We start from the raw sequence: 25,064 nt of genomic DNA, 5'->3' as shown, positions 1-25,064 counted from the left end.
ACTCCCGGAGAACTCGGCGTGGGCTCAGGACGTTCGTTACCTGCAGGACAAAGTCGGACCTAGGACGGGCCAGACCCGTGGCTTGCACACGGTGGCCTTGGGTCCGCCCTGGCTCGTCCCTGCCTGCAGGAGTGTTGCCGCCCTGGCTCGTGAGAGCACTATCACCGCGTACTCCTCAGGGGCCCTTGAAGGAGACAAGGCTCCCAGACGCCCCCACCCCAGGGTGGAGCCGAGGTAGCTCGCCGTGCTTGGCCTTGCCATTTTGTGCAGATTCAGTTCCTCTTGAGGGGACTGAGAGGAAACCAGGGAGGTTCCTTAACGTCGGCCAAGATCTCTTGGAAAAGTCCCGCGCTATCCGTCAAGCCAAGGAAGAACGGACCTTCCACATCTTCTACTACCTCCTGTCTGGGGCCGGAGAGCACCTCAAGAGTGAGTGGGCCGCCCACGGCGCTGGGCTCCTGCCGGGGTTGGGATGCACTCGCCATGTAAGCCAGGAAAACTTTGGCCTTGGAGTTGGGGCGGGGAAATGAGTGACTTGTGTTTTGCACACCATCCTAACGGCTGGGTCTTCTGTGTCCGACCACGCAGGGAAGCACAAGGGCTTGTCGCACGTGTAGATGCGCCCCACGGGGCCCGGATGCCCTCCTGTGCCCCTCGGGTGTCGGCCTCACCGCCGAGGCCGGTTGGCATGGCAGCTGCTCTGCGGTTCCCAGGGCTTCAGTGGGTTCAGGGGCTGTCGCCCAGACTTCCAAACCTCTGAGATCAGCCGGGGCCTCACTGAGCCGCCCTTGTCCTCCCCATCTCGCAGCTGACCTTCTGCTGGAGCCGTACAACAAATACCGCTTCCTGTCCAACGGGCATGTCACCATCCCCGGGCAGCAGGACAAGGACATGTTCCAGGAGACCATGGAGGCCATGAGGATTATGGGCATCCCGGAGGAGGAGCAGATGGGTACGGGCCGGCCCAGGGGAGGAGGGCAGGAGGGGAGGGGAGGCAGGGCCCCGCACCCTCAGGCAGTGGGGCAGAGTGCCTGTGTGTTCTGAGCAAGCCTGGAGTGCGTGGGAACCTGGTGCCTCAGATGCGAGCGCCCGGCTCACTTGGAAGTTGCCGGAGCCCCAGAGGGGAACACAGGATGAGTGTTGGACGGCCCGGGCCTGGGTGTGCTGCTGCAGCCCTGGCTTTTGCTGATGCTGGCCTGTCCATTCATGCTCAATCTCACCAGAGTGTGGGGGAGGCTTGGGATAGGCTCTGTGTGTTGGTGAAACCCAGAATTAAGAGCAGCAGGGGCAGGCCCCTGGGGTCTCGGCTCCTTGGAGGAAGGGGAAGAGGGCCCTGCATCCCTGGCCTGGGACATTAGTCATAGAAGGATGGGGCGGTGAGGGAGTGTGCCGTGTCTACTCTGAGGCACAGTGCTTGTCACAGAAGAGCGGGGCCACAGACAAGATGTAAATGAATGGGCATGGCCGTGTTCCAATAAAACTTTATTTGTGGCTGGCGCAGCGGCTCACTAGGCTAATCCTCTGCCTTGCGGCGCCGGCACACCGGGTTCTAGTCCCGGTCGGGGCACCGGGTTCTGTCCCGGTTGCCCCTCTTCCAGGCCAGCTCTCTGCTGTGGCCAGGGAGTGCAGTGGAGGATGGCCCAGGTGCTTGGGCCCTGCACCCCATGGGAGACCAGGATAAGTACCTGGCTCCTGCCGTCGGATCAGCGCAGTGCGCCGGCCATGGAGGCCATTGGAGGGTGAACCAACAGCAAAGGAAGACCTTTCTCTCTGTCTCTCTCTCTCACTGTCCACTCTGCCTGTAAAACAACAACAACAACAACAACCTTTATTTGTACAAGCAGACAGCAGGCCCCTTGGTCCAGATTCAGAAGTGTTGGGAGGGTCACCAGAGCACATGTCTGGGTACAGGGCTGTGGGGTGATGGCAGGGAGGGGTGAGTCCACCTCTTGTCATTGGGTCAGAGCTGGTGCCCCGTGGTTCCAGGGTCTTGTTCAGGGTCCCTGGTGAGTGACCCACTCGGGGTGGGGAGGGCTTACCCCCTTGCCTGCCTCTGAGCCGCCTCTGCTCGCACCCCAAGGCTTGCTGCGGGTCATCTCCGGGGTCCTTCAGCTCGGCAACATCGTCTTCAAGAAGGAGCGGAACACTGACCAGGCGTCCATGCCGGACAACACAGGTCGGGGCGGGGGTTTGCCGGGAGGAAGTTCCAGACCTGGGTCTCCTGTCACTCCAGCTTCTGTGCAGTGCACAGTGCACACAAACACGACCCTGCTTTTGTCTCAGAATCAGCATCAGACTGAGTTAGAAAAACCTAGGATTGTTTGGGCCAAGACGGCCCCCAACAGTTCCCGAGACTGGTCTGGGTCGCTAAAACAGTGATTTCTGCTAGGGCGCCCCCGCAACACGGGCCTTGCCTGTGAGCGCCATGTGTCGTGACGGCACCCGACTCAGCCACTGCCGTTCCTAGTCCCTGCAGATGCATTTCAATTCCTCAGCCCACATGTGGCCTCTCAGAGTCTAAAAAATTAAACACGTGGGTGTAAGGATGGTAAAAGATAGCTCTCTGGTCCTGGGGTGGGCCTGCCTCCCATCAGCCCTGCTGGGGGTGGAGACCCCGTACTCCCAAGCTGTGGCTGAGGGGCCGGAGAGCGCCTTCCTCCCTGCCCCCTGGGGCCCCGTGGCCTGCTCGGGTTCAGTTGTCCGGTGATGCTGGCTCAGTTACCACCGCACCCCTCTGCCTCGGCTCCCAGGAAGGGGGGGATTGTCCCTTGGGTCTAATTACAACTCTGTGCCCCTCCCCTTCTTACTCTCTGAAAAATTAGCTGCCCAAAAGGTGTCCCACCTCTTGGGGATCAATGTGACCGACTTCACCAGAGGAATCCTCACGCCGCGCATCAAGGTGGGCCGGGATTACGTCCAGAAGGCACAGACGAAAGAGCAGGTGAGTCTCCTGCAGCCGGGGCGGCTGGGCGGCTGGGCCGCGGCTTGGGGCCCGCCCTGGGCCGTCAGCAGTGGGAGACCCGCTCAGCTCCGTTCCTCCCGTCCTGCTGTTCCTTCGTTTCTGGCTTTCTTATCGCGCCAAGGCCTGTCCTGGTAGGCACTTCCACGTGTATTCCTTACCCAGTCCTTGTCGCACCCCAGAGAGCAAGGTGGCACTAGTCCCTTTCCAGCTGGAGGAAGCTGGCCCCAGAGAAGCCGAGTGACGTGCTCCAGGCCTCAGGCCTAGGGGCCGCCATCCGTTCGTGCCCTGTGCCTCTGCCCGTCCCGCCAGCGTGCATTTAGACTGAGGGGGTTGCAGAGGACGTCGGCGCATCCTCTGGTATCAGCAAGAACTTGATGTTTCCATAGCACGACGCCTGCTGGTGCCAGGGTGGCGGCATCCGTCATCCTCCAGGCCCGTGCCAGGCGGCTTTCTGCCCACCACCTGCTGCCTTGCTGCGTGTGGTGAGAGATGAGCAAGGGTTTCCTCACTTGTGCCAGACCAGTGTGCCTGCCTCCTAGAGCAAGGTCCTCCCAGGCCTGGCCACTTCCCCTTCCCTGTGGGGGGCTTCTGGTTCCTGTCGGGAGGCTGCCAGCGGGGGATTTTTAAGGTGCCAGTGCCATCTCTCGAGTGCTTTGAGGAGCCTAGCGATCGGTCCCTGCTGCCTCCGTCACCCCGGGTGCTGACAGCTGCCGTGCCGGGGGCCATTACCCCGAGGACAGTCGGCCAAAGGCAGCGAGCGTGGTCGCTGCCCACTGCTCGTCTCCCTCCCGGTCGAGGCAGAGCCTTTGTTTTTTCCATCACGAAAGTACCGCGCACACTTAAGGGAATACAGGAAAGCTGAGCGAGGAGAAAGATCACCCTTGTTCTAGGCAGGGAGGAGGACTGTGGGCAGCCGGCTTCGGCGGGCTTCTCTGCTTCTTGCTTTTTTAATTCGGTGGGGCTCTGGCTTCATTACGGAACCGTTCAAACAGCAGCCCCCGGCCCGCCCCTCACGTTTTCACTTCTGATGTGGAGTCTTCCCTAATCTTAGCAACCTGAGCCGAGCCGCGTCCTTTTGGAGTGACTCTCAGAGCGCCTACCGCTTTTTCTGCAAATGCTGATATGTGTTCACGCTCTCCTCACAGGGCCTTTGCAAAGCTGCGCGTTTACCGTGCCCGTGTTGGTGGATAGTTAGGGTGTTCAGCTTTTCGTCATTATAAGTCACGCAACAGTGACCGTGGTTGTATGCGAGCCTTTTAGTTCTTGTTTCTCCCCCCTCCAGGGCTGTGTCTCTGGAGGGGTCCCAGAAGTGAAGTGGCTGGGGTGGAGCGGAGCGGGTGCTAAGAGTCCTCGTGGGTGACCCCTTGCTCCCCTCGCTGTCTCTCCCCTGCCCAGGCTGACTTTGCCATCGAGGCCCTGGCCAAGGCCACCTACGAGCGCATGTTCCGCTGGCTGGTGCTGCGCATCAACAAGGCTCTGGACAAGACCAAGCGGCAGGGCGCCTCCTTCATCGGCATCCTGGACATCGCCGGCTTCGAGATCTTTGATGTGAGCCTCGCCCGCCCTGCCCCCTGGCACCGCCTCCTTGGGTTGCGAGTCCTCTGTCCCCTGGTCCCCGCAGTCCGGGGCTGCCGTGTGCTGTGCCTTGAGATGTCAGTCGGGTGCACTCAAACCGGAGCCCCCTTTGCCAGCCAGGAAGGCTGCACCTCTGCGGTCATGGCCTCGGAGGCTCCCTGGGCGAGTGCTTCCTCCTGCAGATATTCACTAAGTGCTGGAACAGACAGTGTCCCTGTCCTGAAGACTTTGAGGTCTACTAGGAGGAAGTGGGAACTACAGTAGCCCAGAGTTGTTTACCGGGGTCCACAGTGGGTTTCAGGCAACCGTGAATTTGGAAGGGGGGAACATTCCATCACCTCTTAGTGAAGTCATCCCCCCCCCCCCCCCCGCCCATGAGTGGGACAGAATGTCCAGAGCACGGCTGTGTGGCGCTGGTTGGTGCTTGTGACCGTGCCACTGCCCAGCTGTCGCAGAGATCTGGCTGTGTCGTCTGCACGCAGCCGTTCTTTGGAGCTTGGCAGTTCTTAAGCCGTGGCTGGCTGGTACTCGGCGCCGTGTGGCAGGATGTGGACAACCGTACTTCAGTGTAGCTCCTGCCCTCTTTTGCATTTTTTTTTTGGACAGGCAGAGTGGACAGTGAGAGAGAGAGAGACAGAGAGAAATGTCTTCCTTTTTGCCGTTGGTTCACCCTCCAATGGCTGCCATGGCTGGCGCGCTGCAGCCGGCTCACTGCGCTGATCCAATGGCAGGAGCCAGGTGCTTCTCCTGGTCTCCCATGGGGTGCAGGGCCCAAGCACTTGGGCCATCCTCCACTGCACTCCCTGGCCACAGCAGAGAGCTGGCCTGGAAGAGGGGCAACCGGGACAGAATCCGGCGCCCCGACCGGGACTAGAACCCGGTGTGCCGGCGCCGCTAGGTGGAGGATTAGCCTAGTGAGCCGCGGCACCGGCCTCTTTTGCATTTTAAGACGTCATTCTGAGAAGGGCTTTCCCAGATTGCTAGGAGAGGCCCATGGGCCCTCCTGAGAGAGGGCCGATAGAGGGAAGGCCCCCGAGCAGTCAGCCGCGGATGGCGGCAGTGGGAGGTGGCCCGGAGGGGTCCCTGGGTGCATCTGGCTGACGCTGTGTCCCTCCCGCAGCTGAACTCCTTCGAGCAGCTGTGCATCAACTACACCAACGAGAAGCTGCAGCAGCTGTTCAACCACACCATGTTCATCCTGGAGCAGGAGGAGTACCAGCGCGAGGGCATCGAGTGGAACTTCATCGACTTTGGGCTCGACCTGCAGCCCTGCATCGACCTCATCGAGAAGCCAGTAAGAGCCCGGCTTGCCTTGGCCGCCGCCCTGGCTTCTCGCTCCGCGCCTCCAGCTCTCGTTGCTCATGAAAGTGTCCAGCTCCCCTCCTGGAGGACTAAGCCCAGGGGCTTCGATCTGGTGCCGGAGAGGCCCGGGCAGCAGCTGTGGACAGGCCTCACCCAGCTGCTGGCCAGAGGGGGTGTGGCTGGGCCTGGCCACCCAGTAGCATCCACCTGAGGGGGGGGCCCAAAAGGCGTTTCTTTGCCTTAAAGGAACAGCTGTGCTTTTGTGTGGAAAGGCTGTGCAGCCCCTGGGTGCTGGGTGCTGTCTCTGGGTGCACCTGTAGAAGCTTGCACCCGCTCCGCACCCCAGCACTAACGTGGCCCTGGAGTTCTTCGCCCACAGCGTTAGCTGTGTTAGGAGAATCCTTTCTCCTTTAGCAGCCAGTTCAGAGGTAAAGCACCTGCCAGGGGGCGTTGGGGTCACCTGTTGGCTTTGTAGGTCTGAGGGTGAAGTGGAGCTGTCTGGGCTCCCTCTTGATGACAGTGGAGTGTACTCTTCTAGAATCGTGAGTTGCTGGAGTGTGGTCACAGCACAGTTACCTGGGGCCATTCACTAAGCAGAAGTCGAGGACAAAGTCCCTTTGAAAGCACTGCCGGTGGGGAGGGGCACTGAAGGCGGCCACGGTCCCCACGTGAAACCAGTTACTTCGGTGACGATGGTTTTTGTTTTGTTCTCAGTCAATTGGTTTTTCCAATTAACAAGAAGCCAGCTGGCCCCCAGTCTTGCCCGCTGTCTCACGGCAATGTCTGACTGCTGGCTCGTCCTGGGATTCACTGTGCAGTAGGCAGTGGGCTCCCAGGGGCTCTTGCCTCACACGGTGGTGCAGACCCAGAGGTGGGAGGCGGTGTCTCTGGGCAGCCGCTGGCTCCTCAGCGTCAGGATCGTGTGAGGGGCAGGCCCCAGCACACCCTGCACCCAGGTTCCCTGGTGCGCGGGCTGGTGGAGCTGCACGTCTCATCAAACCCCCCCGTTCAATGGCGCTGGAGAGCAGGGGGACGCTGGGCCAATCTCAGCTCCATTCGAGGCTCTAGAGGGTTCTAGAAGGTTCTAGAACGTGGACACAGAGTTCTGTCTGCAGTGCTGCTGCTTTTCCTCTGGGGAGCCAGGCAGGGTCGAGCCCCACATCCTGCTCACTTGTGCTGGCACCGTCTTCCTCCAGGCAGGCCCCCCCGGCATCCTGGCCCTGCTGGATGAGGAATGCTGGTTCCCCAAAGCCACCGACAAGAGCTTTGTGGAGAAGGTGATGCAGGAGCAGGGCACCCACCCCAAGTTCCAGAAGCCCAAGCAGCTGAAGGACAAAGCGGATTTCTGCATCATCCACTACGCTGGCAAGGTGAGGGGAGCCCGTGGGAAGGAGAGGCGGGGGAGTCCCGGGGCCGGGGGCCAGGCAGTGCCGGGGGAGTCCCGGGGCCGGGGCCCAGGCAGTGGCGGGGGAGTCCCGGGGCCGGGGCCCAGGCAGTGGCGGGGGACTCGGGGGTCGTGTGGACCGGTGACAGGCGTCTGCTTTCACACAGTCGCCGTCAGGCTGGTTGTAGCGCGGTGCAGTGTGTTAGACCTGCCCTCAGCGTGTGGAGGTTGGGGGCGGAACTAGGGCTCTGCCCCTCACAAGCTGGGTCACTTTGGGCCGGTCACTTCGTCTCTGAGCCGTGGTTTCCTGCTCGTATTCAAGGAGCTTGCGAGGCCCAGGGTGTGGCACAAGTCCGTGCTCTGGAGCAGGACTGCTCGTCTCAGCACCCCTGGTTCTCTGTCCCCGCTGGGGACTGTCCTGTGTGCGTCCCGTGCGGGGTGGGCTGGGGACAGTACCCATGGCCTCTGCCCACCGGAGTCAGTGGAATCGTCTCCCGTCATGACCAAACTTGTCGCGTTGGGCGGGGCTGGGGAGCAGCCCCCACCGTGGGTGGCTGCACGACCTGGACGGGGCAGACCTCCTCTCCACGCCCGGCCGCCGTCATTTTCCTAACTCGCTTGTGAGGTCCGTGCTCAGACCAGACTCGGGCTTTTCTCAGCGAGATCTCTGCTCCTCACACCAGGTCCCCAGCAGTTAGCTGCAGCCCGAACCTGCGGTCCCACGGGCTGGCGTGTCCTGGTTAGTGGCCATCCTGTGCCACACACGGTCCTTGTGCAGTCCTTGGGCTCCACGCGTGCCCTGTGCCGCCCGGCCTGGGCTGTGCAGCTTGTCTGGTCGCTGAGGCTGCTGCAGCTGCCCCCTTAAGAACTCCCCAGCACAAGGCGGCTCAGAGGCTGTCTCCCAGCCGGCGGAGGAGCGCGTCCTGGGCCTCGTTTGCACCCTCGCCTGGGAGAAGGACACGGGCTCATCAACACGGAGGCTGCGGGAGGGCTTTTATGCAATTACACACACTGCCGCCGAGTTGGGACCACCAGAAAGCCTTCCCAGGGGCCCTGCCTGAGGAAATCGGCTGTGCTGTACCAGCTGAGCCAAGGCAGAATCCTTCAGGCCCGGGCTCTGGGCGTCTCACCGCAGGCGTGCGTGGGCCCCCAGGACAAAGAAACCAACCTCAGACACCTCGCTTCGGGCAGCCAGGCGTGGACCCTGGGTTTAGAGGAGAGGGGCTGGCATGCCTGCCGTTCTGTTTGTCGTGTTCGGGACCCTTTCTGATGGAAATGCCATCTTGTTTTGCTTGTGTTATTAAGACTGTATTTCAGAGAAAGGAAGGCTAGCATGCATGTTCATTAGAGGAACATACGTGCCAAAAAGACAGAAAGCAAAGATTGACACGTCAGCGTGTTGATGCGTGTCCTTCCAGGGTGTTTTTCTTTATGTTCATATTGCCTTTAAAAGAAGAAAAAAGCAAAGCCAGTGTCCACGGAGCGGCCGCAGCGCGGTCTTAGCCCGCTCGCTGTGTGGTATTTGCCTCGTTTCAGGGCGCGTGTGCCACAGCGGACGACCTGATAGCTCATTGTCCGTGTCCTGTGCCGCTGCCTCCCCGGGGCTGGAGATACGAGGGCAGGGGGTGCCCCGTTCCTGCCGGCTGGGCCTCGCGGGAGACGGGCGCTCGTGGCCACGGAGCAGCTTGTGACTCGGGCTCTGGGGCTCTCGCAGGTGGACTACAAAGCCGACGAGTGGCTGATGAAGAACATGGACCCCCTGAATGACAACATCGCCACCCTCCTGCACCAGTCCTCGGACAAGTTCGTGTCGGAGCTGTGGAAGGATGGTACGCCCTTTGCCCTCTGCCTCCCCGCCGCCGCATCCAGGCAGCTCCCTGCGTTGTCGGTGGGCGCAGGCCAGTGGTTTCTGCCCTCTCCGCCCTTGAGGTGCCCCGTAGCTGTGCCCCCCTGGGGCAGGGCGCCTGTCGGGCTCTGCCAGCCGCAGACGGCCGTGGCTGTGCGCCCACGCCGGGTCACCCCAGCCTCGCGCAGGTTTCCTGCCCCTGTGCCGCACTGTTGCTGCCTTCTCCTCCCTGCCGGGCCCGGTGCTTTGGGGTTCTTCACCATTCCTGCGGGTTCCCCTTTCCTCTGCCTGGGTTTTGCTTTAACCTCTCTGTTGCAGAGATGCAGAGCGCTCAGAGAGCCTATTTCTATCAACGCTTTCCTATTCTCCACCTAGAACCAGGTGACCGGCTGCCCTCAGTGGTGTTGCTTGTGTGTGGTGTGGCCCAGGACTGTGCAAGACCTGCGTCTGCCGAGTCTCCCCCAGCCCGCGGCCCTTCCTGCCTGGCCAGGCCCCCGCCCCCTGAGCAGCTCCTGGGCAGTCTCCCTGCACCGTGCCCCTCGCAGGCCTCCTGTAGAAAACCTGGCAGGGTGCGGCAGTGAGGTGCTGCCGGCACTGCACGCTGTGTATCTTACGCGGAAAATCGTTGCCTTAGTGTCCACGTCCCCTTGAGCTCCGCCTTTAGAGGGGCTGTCTTCCTGCTTGAACGGCTGCGCATGTCTCGGCATGGGAACCAGGGGCGCTGCATGCCGCCAGGTGTCTGTGCACCAGAAACCGTGAGAACCAGGGCGCTGCGTGCCGCCAGTGTCTGTGCACCAGAAACTGTGAGAAACAGGGCGCTGCGTGCCGCCAGTGTCTGTGCACCAGAAACCGTGAGAACCAGGGCGCTGCGTGCCGCCAGGTGTCTGTGCACCGGAAAGCCGCGAGGACTTTTGTGCCTTCCTCCGACAGTCGCTTAGCAAGCAAGTGTCAGCTCCACCTGGGCCCAGCCCTCCTGGGGGCAGGCCACTCACATCCAAGGACCCATCCTAGTGGGGCCACCCTTAGCCTGCCTCTGCGCAAGCCTCCCACTCCCAGGACGCCTTTGGTAGCCAGTGAAGGAGGCCCTGTGGTGGCTGTGTAAGGTCCAAGGCGCTTCCATTTGCACAGGCTGGTTCGTGGGCGTTGTCTGCGCTCCTGGTTTGCTTCAGCAAGCGTTCCTCTTGCTGTCTTCTAGTTAAGTCATAGGGAACTGCCACAGAGGAGCAGGAAATGGGCTTTCCCACAGGAGTCGAATTCTTTTTTTTTTAAGATTTATTTTATTTACTCGAAAGAGAGAGAGGTCTTCCATTGTTGGTTCACTTCTCAAATGCCCACAACGGCCGGAGCTGAGCCCATCCAAAGCCAGGAGCTTCTTCCGGGCCCCCCACGTGGGTGCAGGGGCCCAAGCACTTGGGCCGTCTTCTGCTGCTTTCCCAGATGCATTAGCAGGACCGGAAGTGGAGCAGCCGGGACTTGACCCTGTGCCCTGTGGGATGCCGGCGTTGCAGGCTGCAGCTTTAACCTGCTGTGTCACAGCGCTGGCCCCTCCCTCAGGATTCTTAATGTCTGCATTCAGCAACGGGAGACGTCAAATGGGACATTAGTTCGTGGTTAAAACTGATCTCCAGTAACTGGCCACATTGGGCTGCGTGTTTTCTGCTTTAGAGGAAGAGATCCGCTCACTGCTGCTGAGCCTGAGCTTAAGGGATAAGGCCTTCTTCCCCTGAGATGGGTCCAGATGTGTGAGCCGGCAGATGCAGTGGGGTAGAGAAGCGAACCTCAGCCGCAGGAAGCCTCGTGGGCAGCAGCGGCCCTTCGGTGCTGTCAACCCCAGCCAGCGCCACGCTCCACCCTGGGTCGAGGGGTCTCTGCAGGCTGATTCCAGAGAGGGAGGGCGTCCAGAGTCCTGCGGACAGTGGCAGGGCAGCCTTCGAGCGTGCGCCTGCTCACCCCTAGCCCAGGGCTGTTAGGTGCAGGTCACAGGGAAATCAAAGGACTGCTTTTTTTTTTTTGCAACAAAGCGGCCATAAGACCGCAGGATTCTCTACTCCAAAACACGTGACCTGCTCATGGTATTTCTTGGGGAGTAGGGCCTTCCAGGGCAGGCAAGGTAGATGATTCTTAACCTTTATTTGAGAGGCAGAGAGAGCTCCCATCTTCTGGTTTGCTCCCCCGATGCCCACAGCAGCCGGGGCTGGGCCAGGGCGGGAGCCAGTTGGTGAGAACTGAGTCTGGGTCTCCCCCTGGATGATAGGAACCCAGCTGCCCAGCACCTGCTGCCTCCCCGAGTCTGCATTAGCAGCACCCTGGGATCGGGAGCTGGAGCCAGGCATTGACCACTAGGCCAGCGTGACAGGAGACTGAACCTGAGCTTAGCCTTGGGCGGATGCGCCCCCCCCCCCTCCGCCCCGACAAGCACAGGCCTGGTGACCCCGGGGCTTTCCCTTTGCTTCCTGGTCGGCGGTCAGGTCCGCTCAGCCCTTGGAAACGCTCTCCGCGCTCCGTGCAGTCTCCAGCAGTAAGGTGGTGCTGTCCACTGTCTCTCCCCTACTGTCCTGCTGTCGGCCTTTCTGTCTGCTGCCCCTCCGCTCCCCAGCGGAACTGCTGGCCGCTCACATGCTTCCGCGTGATCTCTGCAGTGGACCGCATCATTGGCCTGGACCAGGTGGCCGGCATGTCGGAGACGGCGCTGCCCGGGGCCTTCAAGACGCGGAAGGGCATGTTCCGCACCGTGGGGCAGCTCTACAAGGAGCAGCTGGCCAAGCTGATGGCCACACTGAGGAACACCAATCCCAACTTCGTCCGCTGCATCATCCCCAACCACGAGAAGAAGGTGCGGCCGCTCAGTGGCGTGGCGCGGGGTGGGGGCGGGCGGGGCCACGCAGGGCCTTCCGCCCGTGGCTGTGTCCCCCTGCAGGGGGAGAGCCCTCCATGGAGTCCCCCTGCGGGCTGGCTCCTGGCTGGCCTACGAGAGGCACGGCGTTTGTGGCCCGTGTTTGTGTTGCTTTGGGGGCTCCCTGTAGCCTCTCCCCCACGCTGGTGATCGCATCGGCTGGCAGCCACGCGCTGAGACTTTCAGAGGCCGGGCCGGGCCCCTCTTCCCCAGCGCCCGGTCCAGAAGCGAGCCCACGAGCCCGCGAGCCCACGAGCCCCTTCCTCCTCCAGGCCGGCAAGCTGGACCCGCATCTGGTGCTGGACCAGCTGCGCTGCAACGGTGTCCTGGAGGGCATCCGGATCTGCCGCCAGGGCTTCCCCAACAGGGTCGTCTTCCAGGAGTTCCGGCAGAGGTGAGCCAGCGCCCGGGCCCCTCCTGCGTCCTGCTGCACGTGGACCGAGTCTCCAGGGGGCTGCCCCGCAGCAGGGGCCTTCACGGGAGCCGTGTCCCCGTGTCCCCTGTGCACACAGAGCTGAGGCCTGCTCAGCCCTCACACCACCCTCCTGAGCTGCACCCTTGTGCGAGGAGAGACCTCCCTGCTGTATTACTGGGACAGAAGTCATCACCTGGGCGTCTACATTTAGAGGAGCTGTGGAAAGAAATGTTTAAGGGTCAGCTAGAAATGTGGGGTCAGGAACTTTCTGGAAGTGGAGGACAGCCCTGCAGCTTGTGCCGTGTGTGCCCGGATGTTGGTGGCACCGGCACCTGCCGTGTCCCCGAGCCCATGTGTGGCGCTGGCTGCTAGCGGGAGGCCATCTGTTTATTAGCCGCTCTCTGTTGCATCCCAGGGAAGGGGAGCATAACTGGGCGGGGACTACAGATGAAGATTCTGGGCAGTCAGCGCCAGGAAGCCCAATCTTTTTTTTTTTTTTTTTTTTTTTTTTGACAGGCAGAGTGGATAGTGAAAGAGAGAGACAGAGAGAAAGGTCTTCCTTTGCCGTTGGTTCACCCTCCAATGGCCGCCGCGGCCAGCGCGCTGCGGCCGGCGCACCGCGCTGATCCAATGGCAGGAGCCAGGAGCCAGGTGCTTTTCCTGGTCTCCCATGGGGTGCAGGGCCCAAGCACCTGGGCCATCCTCCACTGCACTCCCTGGCCACAGCAGAGGGCTGGCCTGGAAGAGGGGCAACCGGGACAGAATCCGGCGCCCCGACCGGGACTAGAACCTGGTGTGCCGGCGCCGCTAGGCGGAGGATTAGCCTATTGAGCCGCGGCGCCGGCCGGAAGCCCAATCTAAGGCTTGCCCTGGAGAGAAGAAAGCAGCACCGTGGGAGTTTCCACCCCCTTTCCAGAAAATGCCAACCTTAGGTCGTCCAGCCGGGAAAAGAGCAGAACGGGACTGTCCGAGCCCTCTTTCCTTAGTTTGTGAACAGAATCCCACGCCTGCCGAGCCTGGGGCTGGCCCTGATCCCAGGTGTGCGCCGGGCGTGCAGGATGGAAACCGGATGACCGGGCTTCTCTTTCCTCCTTCAGGTATGAGATCCTGACGCCCAACTCCATCCCTAAGGGCTTCATGGACGGGAAGCAGGCCTGTGTGCTCATGGTGAGTGGAGCTGCCTCCTCCTGCAGGGGGTTCTGAGGTTGGACGGGGGCGCCCTCCTGGCTGGTGCGGGTTCTGCTGGAGCGCCCCTTCCGGTTGGGCGGTGCCCATGCTGTGTCACGCCTTCCAGTGTTCCAGGGCCCCGAGCAGCCTGTCTGCCCTCCGCGGGTGCAGGGTGGTGGTCGGGACCAGGGTGCCTGCTGCCACCACGGGGCCCGGATAGAGTTGGTTTCTCCCAGCTGGGGAACCGTCTCTTGCGTCTTGCTGCCTCTGATCCTCACGCCCAGTGTTGTGGACGGGGCGGTGGGCCTCGCCTGACGCTACCGGAATCTGTGCGGCTAGCACTCGCACTCCCCTTGTGCGTGGCGTAGCGCACTCTCCGAAGCCGGATTCCCCATGTGAGTGTGACAGCCCCACAGTGACTCAGGCCAGGCTGGGGCTGGGGCCCGCCCAGGTCTTCCTACTCCTGGCCTCCCGCTGTTTCTGGCAGGTCTGGGGTTAGCAGCCACTGCCTTTTGTCCCTTTTTACTTTAGAATCTTCCCAAGAATCAGAGAGGATGGGCTAGCAGGGAGAAAAAGAGAAAAGAAAAACATCCAAATACCTACGGTGTGCAAGGCCCACACCTCGCGACAGGGAGGCCGAGGTTCAGGAGGGGGAAGGGACAGCGCCCTGCTCTCCGCACGCTTCTCAGTCAGTGGGAGGGCAGGGCAGGGCAGGCGGGCCTGCTCCCTGTGGGCCCCCTGCCGCCGTGGTGCCCCGGTCGGCTGCCGGCCAGCTGGGCTGTGTTCACCTGCAGGTACCTGCAGTCCCTCCACCCCCCCACCCCGGACTGCAGGAGAAGCCAGGGTGGGGAGGAGAGGTGCCTGGACGCTGTCCTTCCCCTGGGCCTCCCTCCCATCTCACACCACCCAGGCCAGTTGTGGTCACCAAGGGTCCCTCAAAGCCCCACTTGCAGTGGGTCTGCCTGGGGCTGTCCCAAGTCCCTTCTCCTGAGACAGACAGCAGACAGGCCTTGCCTGTGGGCACGACTGAGAGCCCGGCTCTGGCCTGGGGCTGCCCTGTGGCAGTAGCGACAGCGTCTGCTCATTCCTGCCCTTCGTTGGATGCTTGAGCCAGGACTAAGCGTGCTCCCTGTGTTCTCGTAATTCCCACAGCCAGCAGGGGGCGCTGTCATTTGCTTTAACTGTTTCTTAAGTTGCTGCGTTATTCACATTTTGCAGCTGGGGGAGTTGGCCTTGCAGAGGCTAAGGCCAGGGCCCTCTAACTAGCATTCGACGCAGAACTATGTCGTAGCGTCTGTGGCTCTTGGCCACCTCTGGCTGGAGGGACCTCCGCCGGGTGTGTGGAGCGCGGCTCCAGTGTGCAGAGGCGGGAGGACGGCTTCAGATGCCCCTTACCTCGGGCTTCCATCTTTCCCACGCTCGTCGGGAGCCCACCGTCCCTCGGCTCTCGTCCGCAGCCCTGCTCCGTCTCTTCCGGCGTGGGGGGCTCCTGGGACTGACCACTGCCTCTCGTAGCCCTCCCCCATCGCCTGCTCCCTTCCCGTCTAGATCAAAGCCTTGGAGCTCGACAGCAACCTGTACCGCATCGGCCAGAGCAAAGTGTTCTTCCGCGCGGGCGTGTTGGCCCACCTGGAGGAGGAGCGGGACCTGAAGATCACCGACGTCATCATAGGATTCCAGGCCTGCTGTCGGGGCTACCTGGCCAGGAAGTGAGTCCCAGGGCACCCCCCCACGAGGCCCGCTGCGCCCCGCCAGCCAGCCGTGCGCTGGGGCACTCGAGTGCCGGGCTGTCCTGGTCCCCTCTGCCGGGGCTTCCACGTCCAAGAAGCAGACGTGAGCACTTCCCACGGAGGCTTAGCGTGACCCGCTGGGTGGGGGGTCTGCGTGGGTTCACCATGCTGACGGCCCTGCTCGCTGGATCCTCATGTGTCACTCCGGGGGACAGCCCCAGGCCTGCCTGCCCCCGAGGGGCCCGGCGTGCCCAGGCGCGGAGGCGTCTTGAGTCCAGAGCAGCTCCGCATGGCCTTGGGCCCCTGCGTCCTTTCTCCGATCACACGTTCCCAGTGTGAGCTCCGGGCCCTGGGAAAACGAACGGGCCTCTCGCTGCGTGGGTCCGAACGCCTCCAGTCGCCACCCTGCGACCCCCTTTGGGAACGCCAGCCAAAGGCGGCGTGCAGGGACAGCCGAGGTCACGGCCTCACTCAGAGCAGGGTCTCTGCGGTTCAGACGGGGCCGAGTGGAGGGGGCGGTGTGGTGACCCAGACCCACTGCAAGATCCGTGACGTGTGCGTCACACAGCTCATACGTGGGAGAGCCAGCCTCTGCCAGCAGGGGCCGGTCCCTGGAGAAGCGTCAGCGGGCAGACCAGAGCTGTGCGGGGTGTGTTTCCCGCACGCTGACCGTGTGCCCCCCCCCCCCCCACAGGGCGTTTGCCAAGCGGCAGCAGCAGCTGACGGCCATGAAGGTCCTGCAGAGGAACTGCGCCGCCTACCTCAAGCTGCGGAACTGGCAGTGGTGGCGGCTCTTCACCAAGGTGGGTGCGCGCCGGCACGCCGGGGATGCACAGGCCCATGCCGGCCTCTGTGAGGGCCCACTACCCCCACGGCAGTCGGGCCGTGTGGTCCTTGGCCTGCTGGGCGTGGCCGTGTCCGTGGCGTGCTCTGGGGCTGGGCTGGGCTGGCTCAACGAGCAGCTCCCACCAGCAAAGGCTCCGGACTCTGCAGCCCCACGCCCTGCCGGGGCCCTGCCTTCTCGGGAAGCCACCCCGAGGCGTCGTACACAACCAGGCTGGCCCTCCCTAGCCTTTTAAAAATTCCCTTTATTTCTAAGGTTGTTCAGCTTGCTTTTTGTTTATCGTATATAATATGTAAGAACTTTTTTTAAAAAAGTATGAAGCAGAAAATGGAAGTCCACCCAGAATTCCCTCACCCTGAGCCAGCAGCAGTGAGTTCAGTGTTTGTCCTCACTCTCTTCGCCCGGTACATCTCAGCTGTGTAGACCACACGCATTCCCGCATAGCTGAGCCTTCCCTCGTGTAAACAGTTTCGTATTCCGCACTCTCCGTTTAAAATTCCTGCGCGAGCGTGGCCTTCGAGATGTCCCGTTGTTGTGGACGTCCTCGTGCCCGGGGATGGCCGCCCCGGGATGCAGCGGGCAGGTCGGTGGCTGTGGCCCGCAGACCGCCCTGACGTCCACCCCCGCGGCTCCTCCCGGTGTGCCGCGTGGCCGCTGTGTCTCTCCCCAGGTCAAGCCGCTGCTGCAAGTGAGCCGGCAGGAGGAGGAGATGATTGCCAAGGAGGAGGAGCTGGTGAAGGTGCGGGAGAAGCAGCTGGCGGCAGAGAACAGGCTCACGGAGATGGAGACGCTGCAGTCTCAGGTGGGTGCTGCCCCCTGCTGGCCACCGGGGGGGAGGCACGTTTGCTGCCCCAGGTGCCGGAGGAGCAGGGTGGTTAGTCTCTCCCGGGGTATGCGTTGGAGGCCGGCTGGTTCTTGGAGGTCTTGAGGACGCGGTGTCTGGAAGGTGCCCGGGAGCCCCGGAGCCCCGGGAGGAGGGTGCAAGCGCGTGCTCTGCGCTCCGTGTGCCCTCTGCAGCTCATGGCAGAGAAGCTGCAGCTGCAGGAGCAGCTCCAGGCAGAGACGGAGCTGTGCGCCGAGGCCGAGGAGCTCCGCGCCCGCCTGACTGCCAAGAAGCAGGAGCTGGAGGAGATCTGCCACGACCTGGAGGCCCGGGTGGAGGAGGAGGAGGAGCGCTGCCAGCACCTGCAGGCCGAGAAGAAGAAGATGCAGCAGAACATCCAGGTAGCCGGGCCCCGCCGACTCCGGACTGGAGTCCCCGCCGGGCCCCGCCCACTCGGGACTGGAGTCCCCGCCGGGCCCCGCCAACTCGGGACAGGAGTCCCCGCCGGGCCCCGCCCACTCGGGACGGGAGTCCCCGCCGGGCCCCGCCGGCTCAGGACGGGAGTCCCCGCCGGGCCCCACCGACTCGGGACGGGAGTCCCCGCCGGGCCCTGACTCGGGGCAGGAGTCCCCGCCGGGCCCTGACTCAACGTGGGGACGGGAGTCGGGCTCCCTGCCAGGCCCCACCGACTGGGGAGGGGAGTCCCCGCCGGGCCCCGCCCACTCGGGACGGGAGTCCCCGCCAGGCCCCGCCCACTCGGGATGGGAGTCTCCGCCGGACCCCGCCCACTCTGGACGGGAGTCCCCGCTGGGCCCCACCGACTCGGGACGGGAGTCCCCGCTGGGCCCCACCGACTCGGGACGGAAGTCCCTGCCGGGCCCTGACTCAGGGCGGGAGTTGGGCTCCCCGCCGGTCCCACCTACTTGGGCACAACTCGGGACGGGAGTCAGGCTCCCCGCCAGGCCCCACCAACTCAGGACAGGAGTCCAGGTCTGCGTGCCTGCGCTGCCCATGGGCACAGCTGACGGGCCTTCCCCAGGGGCTGGCTGTTCCATCCGGGCCTCTCAGCTCTCCCTGCGCTCTGCCCTCCCCGGCATGGCAAAGGCCGTTCTGCCTCCCTGCAGCCCTTGCTCTGGGACCTGGGAGTGGAGGGCCGGCAGCCCTGCCCTCCACGCTCTGCCCAGCGGGAAGCTGGCTGAAGGGGACCCCCAGAACAGTACTGCGGGCGTCTTGCCTGGCACCCCAGCTTCAGATGCGTGACCGCTCCTGCAGGGCTGGGCTGCATCCCGGCCGAGCTGCTGGGCTCGCAGAGCCACCGTTCCCACCCTCTCTCCGGCTCCCGGCAGGAACTGGAGGAGCAGCTGGAGGAGGAGGAGAGCGCCCGGCAGAAGCTGCAGCTGGAGAAGGTGACCACGGAGGCCAAGCTGAAGAAGCTGGAGGAGGAGCAGATCATCATGGAGGACCAGAACTGCAAGCTGGCCAAGGTGGGCCAGGCGCGCGTGGCTGCCCGGGCGGCCCCCTCCCGGAGCCACGCGGAGGGTTCCCCCCGAATGAGCGGCCCCAGGGAGCTTTGCCGTTGCCCCGCAGTCGAGCTCTTCGCTGGCTTTTGAGACGAGTGAGGCCCTCCGTGTGGCACTGTGCACCTGTCCCCTGCGGAGCCGGGGCGCCTTGGTGGCTTCGTGCGGCAGGTCCCGTGCTCCTGCAGCCAGGCCTCGCCTGTGTCTGCTCCTGCACTCCTGGGCCGGCTGCGCTCTGAGGAGGGCTGCGGCGTCCTGTGCGCTCCCGCTCAGCCTGGCCCGCCCCCGCCCCTCAGGAGAAGAAGCTGCTGGAAGACAGGATAGCCGAGTTCACCACCAACCTCATGGAGGAGGAGGAGAAGTCCAAGAGCCTGGCCAAGCTCAAGAACAAGCACGAGGCGATGATCACGGACCTGGAAGGTGAGGGCATGGCCTGGGCCGCCTGCTGGGGGCCCTGGCTCCTGTGACCCAGCGCTCGGCTGCTGCCCGTGAGGCCCGAGATGGCCAGGGCACCGCGGCAGCACCTGGTTGCTCTGGCTGGTTCCCAGGAATCGTGGTTCAGAGCAGACCCTTGTGTCGCCCGCTGTGCCACACTCGAGCTGCTGGGGAGACCGCAGGAGATGGTGGCTGGATGTGGGCCAGGCTCACCGGTCCTGCCTCGTTTCCTGTGTTCTGGGGACTGTGGCGGTGAGGAGGCCTCGGTAGAAGGCCTATGGCTGGCTGAGACCCCCAGCCCCTTGAGAGGCGTGGACAGCCCGGGGAGGGAGAGAGCCTGACACAGCTGGAGGAGCCCCGCACCCGGCTGGTGAACGCGGGGTGGGTATGGGCTGCCGGCCGGCGGCGTCCTCCCCAGCCTAGTGTCCCAGCCCTGCCGACCCCTCGTGTGTGTGTGACGGGGAGGAGTCTGCAGGATTTGGCCGTCCAAGGCGTCCCGGAGGGCAGGACCACCAGGTTGACAGACGTTTGACACCAGCAAGTGTTAAGGAAGCTGTAGATGAGTCAGAAACACACACACACACCCCGCTGCGTGCCCCTGACCCAGCAGTGCCATCCGGCGCTTGGCCTTGTGCGCTGAGAGTCACACACCTGTCCCCGTGGGCTGGAGAAGGAAGCTATGGTGTGCCCGCAGGGCAGAGCAGACAGACCCGGCAGGCACCGGACCGCACGTGGCGGCGCTCTTGTCCCGCATCCAGGGGTCAGGTGTGACTGGCTGTGTGTCGCGAAGGCCTCTGGCCCTGGCTGTGTAAGTCGTTGAACACAGAAGAGCTGCAGCCGCTGAGGTTCCCCCCCAACCCCCACCCCCAGAGCGCCTCCGCAGGGAGGAGAAGCAGCGGCAGGAGCTGGAGAAGACGCGCCGGAAGCTGGAGGGAGACTCCACCGACCTCAGCGACCAGATCGCCGAGCTGCAGGCGCAGATCGCCGAGCTCAAGATGCAGCTGGCCAAGAAGGAGGAGGAGCTGCAGGCCGCGCTGGCCAGGTGAGGCCCGGGCTCCCACGTGGCCGCCGGCCAGAGCACGCCCTGCCCAGGCTCGCCGCGCCAGCGAGCGTGAGCGTCCCCTCCGTTGCGGCTGTAGAAGTTCCCAGGCACCAGCGGCACAGGCTGGGGTGCTGGGGTGCTGGGGTGCTGGGCGGCTTTCTCCTTGGTAATCCAGAACCACCCACAGCTCTGTCTCCCGCCCACAATACTTTCTTTTTAAAAAATTCTTGGCTATAGGCACACATTTGTTTAAAAAAGCAGACTTGATTTTTCTAGTTTTAGAGTCATTGCAAGATCGAGCAGAACGTACAGATTTCCCATCTAAACCCTGCCCGCCTCCCCCACGCACGGCCTCTGCCGATGTCAACACTCGGTGAACCTTCAGTGAGACAAAACCATGCAAAGCCCACAGCTCGTTGCCTGCCACTTAGTTGCCGTCTGATGGACTGTAGCTTTTTAGAGTATTTCCTTTTTCGTGTAACATTTTAAAGTTAATTTTTTTGAAAATTTATTTACTTGAAAGCCAGAGTTAAACAGAAAGAGAGAGAGAGAGAGACAGGCAGACATAGAAGGAGAGGCAGAGAGAAAGGTCTTCCATCTGCTGGTTCACTCCCTAATGGCCACGACGGCCGAGGTGGGCCAGGCAGAGCCAAGCACCAGGAGCTGCTTCCTGGTCTCCCACACGGGTACACAGGCCCAGGCACCTGGGTCATCTTCCTCTGCTTCCTCGGGAACATTAGCAGGGAGTAAGGGGTCAGGATTGGAGCAGCCAGGACTCTAACCAGCACCCCTGTGGGGTACTGGTGCTGCAGGCCATGGCTTTAGCCTGCTGCACCACAGGACAGTGCTGGCCCCATTGTGTGTGTGTGTGTGTGTGTGTGTGTGTGTGTCATTTGGAAGGTGAAGGGGTTTCTCTGAGGTGTTCCGGGTCTGGGATACCTCATGTTTCTGCCGAGAGCCACCGAACTGCCATGATGTACCTGCACAGACAGCGCTGGCTGCCCCGCTGCCCCTCTAAGGCCTCTCCTGCGGGCGGAGCCCTGCAGGGGACACGGCCTCAGGCTGACAGCATCTCTCTGGCAGAGTGGAAGAAGAGGCTGCCCAGAAGAACATGGCCCTCAAGAAGATCCGGGAGCTGGAATCTCAGATCTCCGAGCTCCAGGAGGACCTGGAGTCCGAGCGCGCCTCCAGGAACAAGGCCGAGAAGCAGAAGCGGGACCTCGGGGAGGAGCTGGAGGCGCTGAAGACAGAGTTGGAGGACACCCTGGACTCCACTGCTGCGCAGCAGGAGCTCAGGTGTGGCCTGGGGCTGCCTGGCCTGGCCACGAGGGCGGGGGGCCCGGAGCAGTGCTGCACACGCGGCTCACCACCACGTCCAGAGAGCGCGGAGCCGGGGCTTCCTCGGCCGTTGCCCTCTGCCTAGCAGATCTGCGGGGAGCGTGGCTTTGGAGGGCGCAGCGAGGGTGGGCTCTGAGCCTGTACAAGGGTCTGTGGTAGCCGAGCAGGGGGCCAGTGGGGAGAGAAGCCGCAGACGGGGGCTGTGCCGGGAAGGGCTGCCGGGTCTCGGCCTCCGCTCTGAGGGGTTTCCCCGTCCAGGTCCAAACGCGAGCAGGAAGTGAACATTCTGAAGAAGACCCTCGAGGACGAGGCGCGGACCCACGAGGCCCAGATCCAGGAGATGCGGCAGAAGCACTCGCAGGCCGTGGAGGAGCTGGCGGAGCAGCTGGAGCAGACCAAGCGGGTGCGGGGCCTCCCCAGCCCCTGCGGGCGCAGCCGGGCTGCTTTCAGGGGAGGGGCCTCCTGGTGACCCTGCACTCTGGGCTCTGCCGTGCCGCGGCCAGTCCCGCAGAGCAGTGCCGGCATCAGACTGCTCAGCCCCAAACAGCGCCTGTGTTCCTTGGGGCGAAAGTACCCCGTGCCTCAGTTTCCCTGTCTGTGCAGGGGGACGATGGGTTTGTCTCATGATTGCAGGACTTAGAGTCGTTAATCTGTGTGAAGCACTTGGGCAATGAGGGCATAAGGTGTCCGTATGTTGGGGTTGTCATTAACAGCCCGTCAGAGCAGGTAGCGTGGAGGAACCAGTGGGCGTCAGAGGGCTTTGGTGGTCCGGCTTCCACCTGCAGAGTCCCCTCTGGAACACCCCCAGCAAGTAGTCAGCTGGGGTCTCCCTGGAAAACCCCAGGGCCGTGTACCCAGCTGGTCCCCAAGTCCTGCCTCCTGTGCCTTGCAGAGCTCCATGTCTGGTGGTGGCAGCTGGGGAAGTTCAAGGCTCTTCCACGTGGGGCCTAAATATATTCTGTCTCCCTTCAACTCCTGCCCAGGGCCCAGTTTACCCTTGACCTTGGCTGATCTTCCCACAGCCCCGTGGTCTACTTGGTGCAGAGTAGAGTGCGATTATTGTATTTGCTTTGTGAACTCTACTTTGTTTCTAGATATTGAAATTTTTATTTCTTTACTTGGGAGGGAGAGGGCACTCCAGCTGTTGGTTCAGTCCCCAAACATGTACACTGGCCCCGGCTGGGGATGAAGCTGGGTAGCGGGAGCACCATCCAGGTCCCCGCGTGGGTGGCAGGGATCAACTCTGGGGCCGTCACTGCTGCCTTTCGGGGCTTGCAGGAAGCCAGAGCTGGGAGCTGAACCCAGGGACTGCTGGGGAGGACGTGGGTGCCTTACCCTGTAGGCCAAATGTCTGCCCCACTTCTGTGACTTAGAGAATGCCATGTTACTGTTTGAACAGCAGGTTTCTGAGGGGCTCTGTTGGAAGTCGGGTGCCGTCACTGGGTTGCAAATACTGCTAGGGTCGTGACAGCCACAGTAACACCCAGTCTAGCACCTTCCCTCTCCCTGGCCAGCAGGGCTTGGGGGGGAGTATTGTGAAGGTAGGGATGCTGGGCGGAGCGAGGATACACAGCCCTTGTCACCGCCAGCGGAGAGCAGAGGACAGGTGGGGCCGGCTGGAGCCCACAGAGTCCAGGGCTGGACCCAGCGTGGGTGGCTTTTCCAGTGGCATCAGACAAACCAGCCACACAGCGTCCCCCGTTAACGTCCTCGCCCCCTGCCCTCCTCGCCCAGGTGAAAGCCAACCTGGAGAAGGCCAAGCAGACCCTGGAGCACGAGCGAGGGGAGCTGGCCAACGAGGTCAAGGCCCTGCAGCAGGGCAAGGGGGACTCCGAGCACAAGCGCAAGAAGGCGGAGGCCCAGCTGCAGGAGCTGCAGGTCAAGTTCAGCGAGGGCGAGCGCGTGCGCACGGAGCTGGCGGACAGGGTCACCAAGCTGCAGGTGAGGCTTTGCCGCCCCTCGCTCCCTCTCCTCGTCCCCTCTGCCTCCTCTGCCCACCCAGCAGGACCTCCGTGGCCCGGCACGTGACCCAGGCCCAGCTTTGCCAGAGCGCTCGTGGCCGGGCTCAGTCGCCTCTCCCCCTGCCCGTGCAGGTGGAGCTGGACAACGTGACGGGTCTGCTCAACCAGTCTGACAGCAAGTCCAGCAAGCTCACCAAGGACTTCTCTGCGCTGGAGTCCCAGCTGCAGGACACCCAGGTGAGGTTGCAGTCCCCCTGGGAGGCCCCTGTGCCCGCGTGGCGGCGGCAGCTGCCAGAGCTTTGGGCCTTGGCAGAGCGCGTCTGCTCGCCCGTCCTCTCTGGTGCCCCGCCTCCCAGCAGGCCTCTCAGTGACTGGCCCATCAGGCTGAGGTCCCCCCGTGTCGGTTGTGCACGTGGTGCGTGTCCTGACCCCGGCCCTCTGTCCCCATGAGCAGGAGCTGCTGCAGGAGGAGACCCGGCAGAAGCTGGGCCTGAGCACCAAGCTGAAGCAGATGGAGGACGAGAAGAACTCCTTCAGGGAGCAGCTGGAGGAGGAGGAGGAGGCCAAGCACAACCTGGAGAAGCAGATCGCCACCCTGCAGGCCCAGGTGCGAGGCTCCGCAGGCCGTCTGGGTGCCGGCCGGGCTCGGGGCATGGCCCGCCCTCCGCACTCGGCCCGGAGTCCCTGGGGAGAACGAGGAGTCCCGAGAACCTCGCTGGGGGCTGTAGCGTGCCATGTTTGCCCGGCCCTGGCTACCAGTTAGCATTGCGTCCATGAGAATGGAGGCCCGCAGCCATGGTGGTAGCCGTGTCCAGTAGCAGTTGGGTTAATGTCGTGGTGCTGTCCCTGCTAGTGCCGCCGTGCCAGGTGACAGCCGCGTTTCTCCGCAGCTGGCTGACGTGGTCATGCTGTGTGTGTTATTTGCATTAAAGCCGTACGAGACGGAGGCACAGGGTCCTCTGAGCTGTGAAATCGATGATACGGATACGGATACAGATACAGATAGGGCTGCTATCCAAGAGTCTGTCTTAGACTACCTTGTCGCAGTCAGGATGGGCTGAGTCCACTCCAGAGTCTGGGTGGGGGTGGCCGGTGTGCGTGTGTGGTCGCAGTTACGTCTCCAGGTGCATACGTCTCCTTCCGGCACACAGCACCCTGAAGGGCGTGGGGCCTGACCCTGGCAGACGGGAAGTCGGGGGCACCTTCTGTGGGCTCAGCCTTTGCAGAGCGAGAGCTGGGTGCAGATGGGACCCAGAGTCCTGCCCTGCTCCTTGCACGGACAGAGGCCCTCGGCAGAAGCCCCACTTGTCCTGACCCTGCGGCAGACGCGGGTGATGAGGGGACCCACTTGGCATAATGGCGTGGGCCCCTGGGTGCCCTTCATGGTGAGGCCAGCCTTCAGGGGCCCCGGAGCCGGGCCTGTTACCTGCCCAGGGGCCCTCTTGGGTGCCTCCTCACTCCGTGCCCCTGCCCAGGTGACCGACATGAGGAAGAAGATGGAGGAGGGCGTGGGGTGCCTGGAGACGGCAGAGGAGGCGCGGCGGAAGGTCCTGAAGGACCTGGAGGGGCTGAGCCAGCGGCACGAGGAGAAGGTGGCCGCCTACGACAAGCTGGAGAAGACCAAGACGCGGCTGCAGCAGGAGCTGGACGACCTGCTCGTGGACCTGGACCACCAGCGCCAGAGCGTCTCCAACCTGGAGAAGAAGCAGAAGAAGTTCGACCAGGTGCGTGGCGGCCGCGCGGGCCTCCCGCGTCCCCTCCCTCCTTCCGACGCTCCGGCCTCGGGCCCCTGGACGTCAGGGCGGGTGCCCGGAGCCCCCGGAGCCCAGC

General features: G+C 63.2%; 1 protein-coding gene across 2 annotated transcripts in view; it reads left to right on the top strand.

The window, feature by feature from the left end:
* The window catches only part of MYH9 (myosin heavy chain 9), an 87,703-nt gene that overhangs the window by 56,159 nt on the left and 6,480 nt on the right, over nt 1-25,064 (top strand). For both annotated transcript variants that reach the window (XR_016217020.1, XM_051845941.3), the window contains exons 8-31: nt 331-429; nt 809-952; nt 2,081-2,176; nt 2,823-2,941; nt 4,358-4,510; nt 5,658-5,831; nt 7,036-7,209; nt 8,938-9,052; nt 11,709-11,902; nt 12,235-12,356; nt 13,475-13,544; nt 15,093-15,253; nt 15,969-16,077; nt 16,789-16,920; nt 17,136-17,342; nt 18,288-18,425; nt 18,755-18,878; nt 19,764-19,935; nt 21,019-21,231; nt 21,532-21,676; nt 23,008-23,214; nt 23,367-23,471; nt 23,689-23,841; nt 24,710-24,958. Coding sequence is in view for 1 of the 2 variants with exons in the window: in XM_051845941.3 (XP_051701901.3) it covers nt 331-429; nt 809-952; nt 2,081-2,176; nt 2,823-2,941; nt 4,358-4,510; nt 5,658-5,831; nt 7,036-7,209; nt 8,938-9,052; nt 11,709-11,902; nt 12,235-12,356; nt 13,475-13,544; nt 15,093-15,253; nt 15,969-16,077; nt 16,789-16,920; nt 17,136-17,342; nt 18,288-18,425; nt 18,755-18,878; nt 19,764-19,935; nt 21,019-21,231; nt 21,532-21,676; nt 23,008-23,214; nt 23,367-23,471; nt 23,689-23,841; nt 24,710-24,958 (3,575 nt within the window). In the remaining variant the exon portion in view is untranslated. The remainder of the gene's footprint in view (nt 1-330; nt 430-808; nt 953-2,080; nt 2,177-2,822; nt 2,942-4,357; nt 4,511-5,657; nt 5,832-7,035; nt 7,210-8,937; nt 9,053-11,708; nt 11,903-12,234; nt 12,357-13,474; nt 13,545-15,092; nt 15,254-15,968; nt 16,078-16,788; nt 16,921-17,135; nt 17,343-18,287; nt 18,426-18,754; nt 18,879-19,763; nt 19,936-21,018; nt 21,232-21,531; nt 21,677-23,007; nt 23,215-23,366; nt 23,472-23,688; nt 23,842-24,709; nt 24,959-25,064) is intronic.

The sequence above is a fragment of the Oryctolagus cuniculus genome, chromosome 11 (genome assembly GCF_051225735.1).
Source record: "Oryctolagus cuniculus isolate XC-2025 breed Fujian yellow rabbit chromosome 11, ASM5122573v1, whole genome shotgun sequence".
NCBI lineage: Eukaryota > Metazoa > Chordata > Mammalia > Lagomorpha > Leporidae > Oryctolagus > Oryctolagus cuniculus.
Note: the sequence above shows the minus strand (reverse complement) of the source record. Positions and strands in the feature narration are given on the sequence as shown.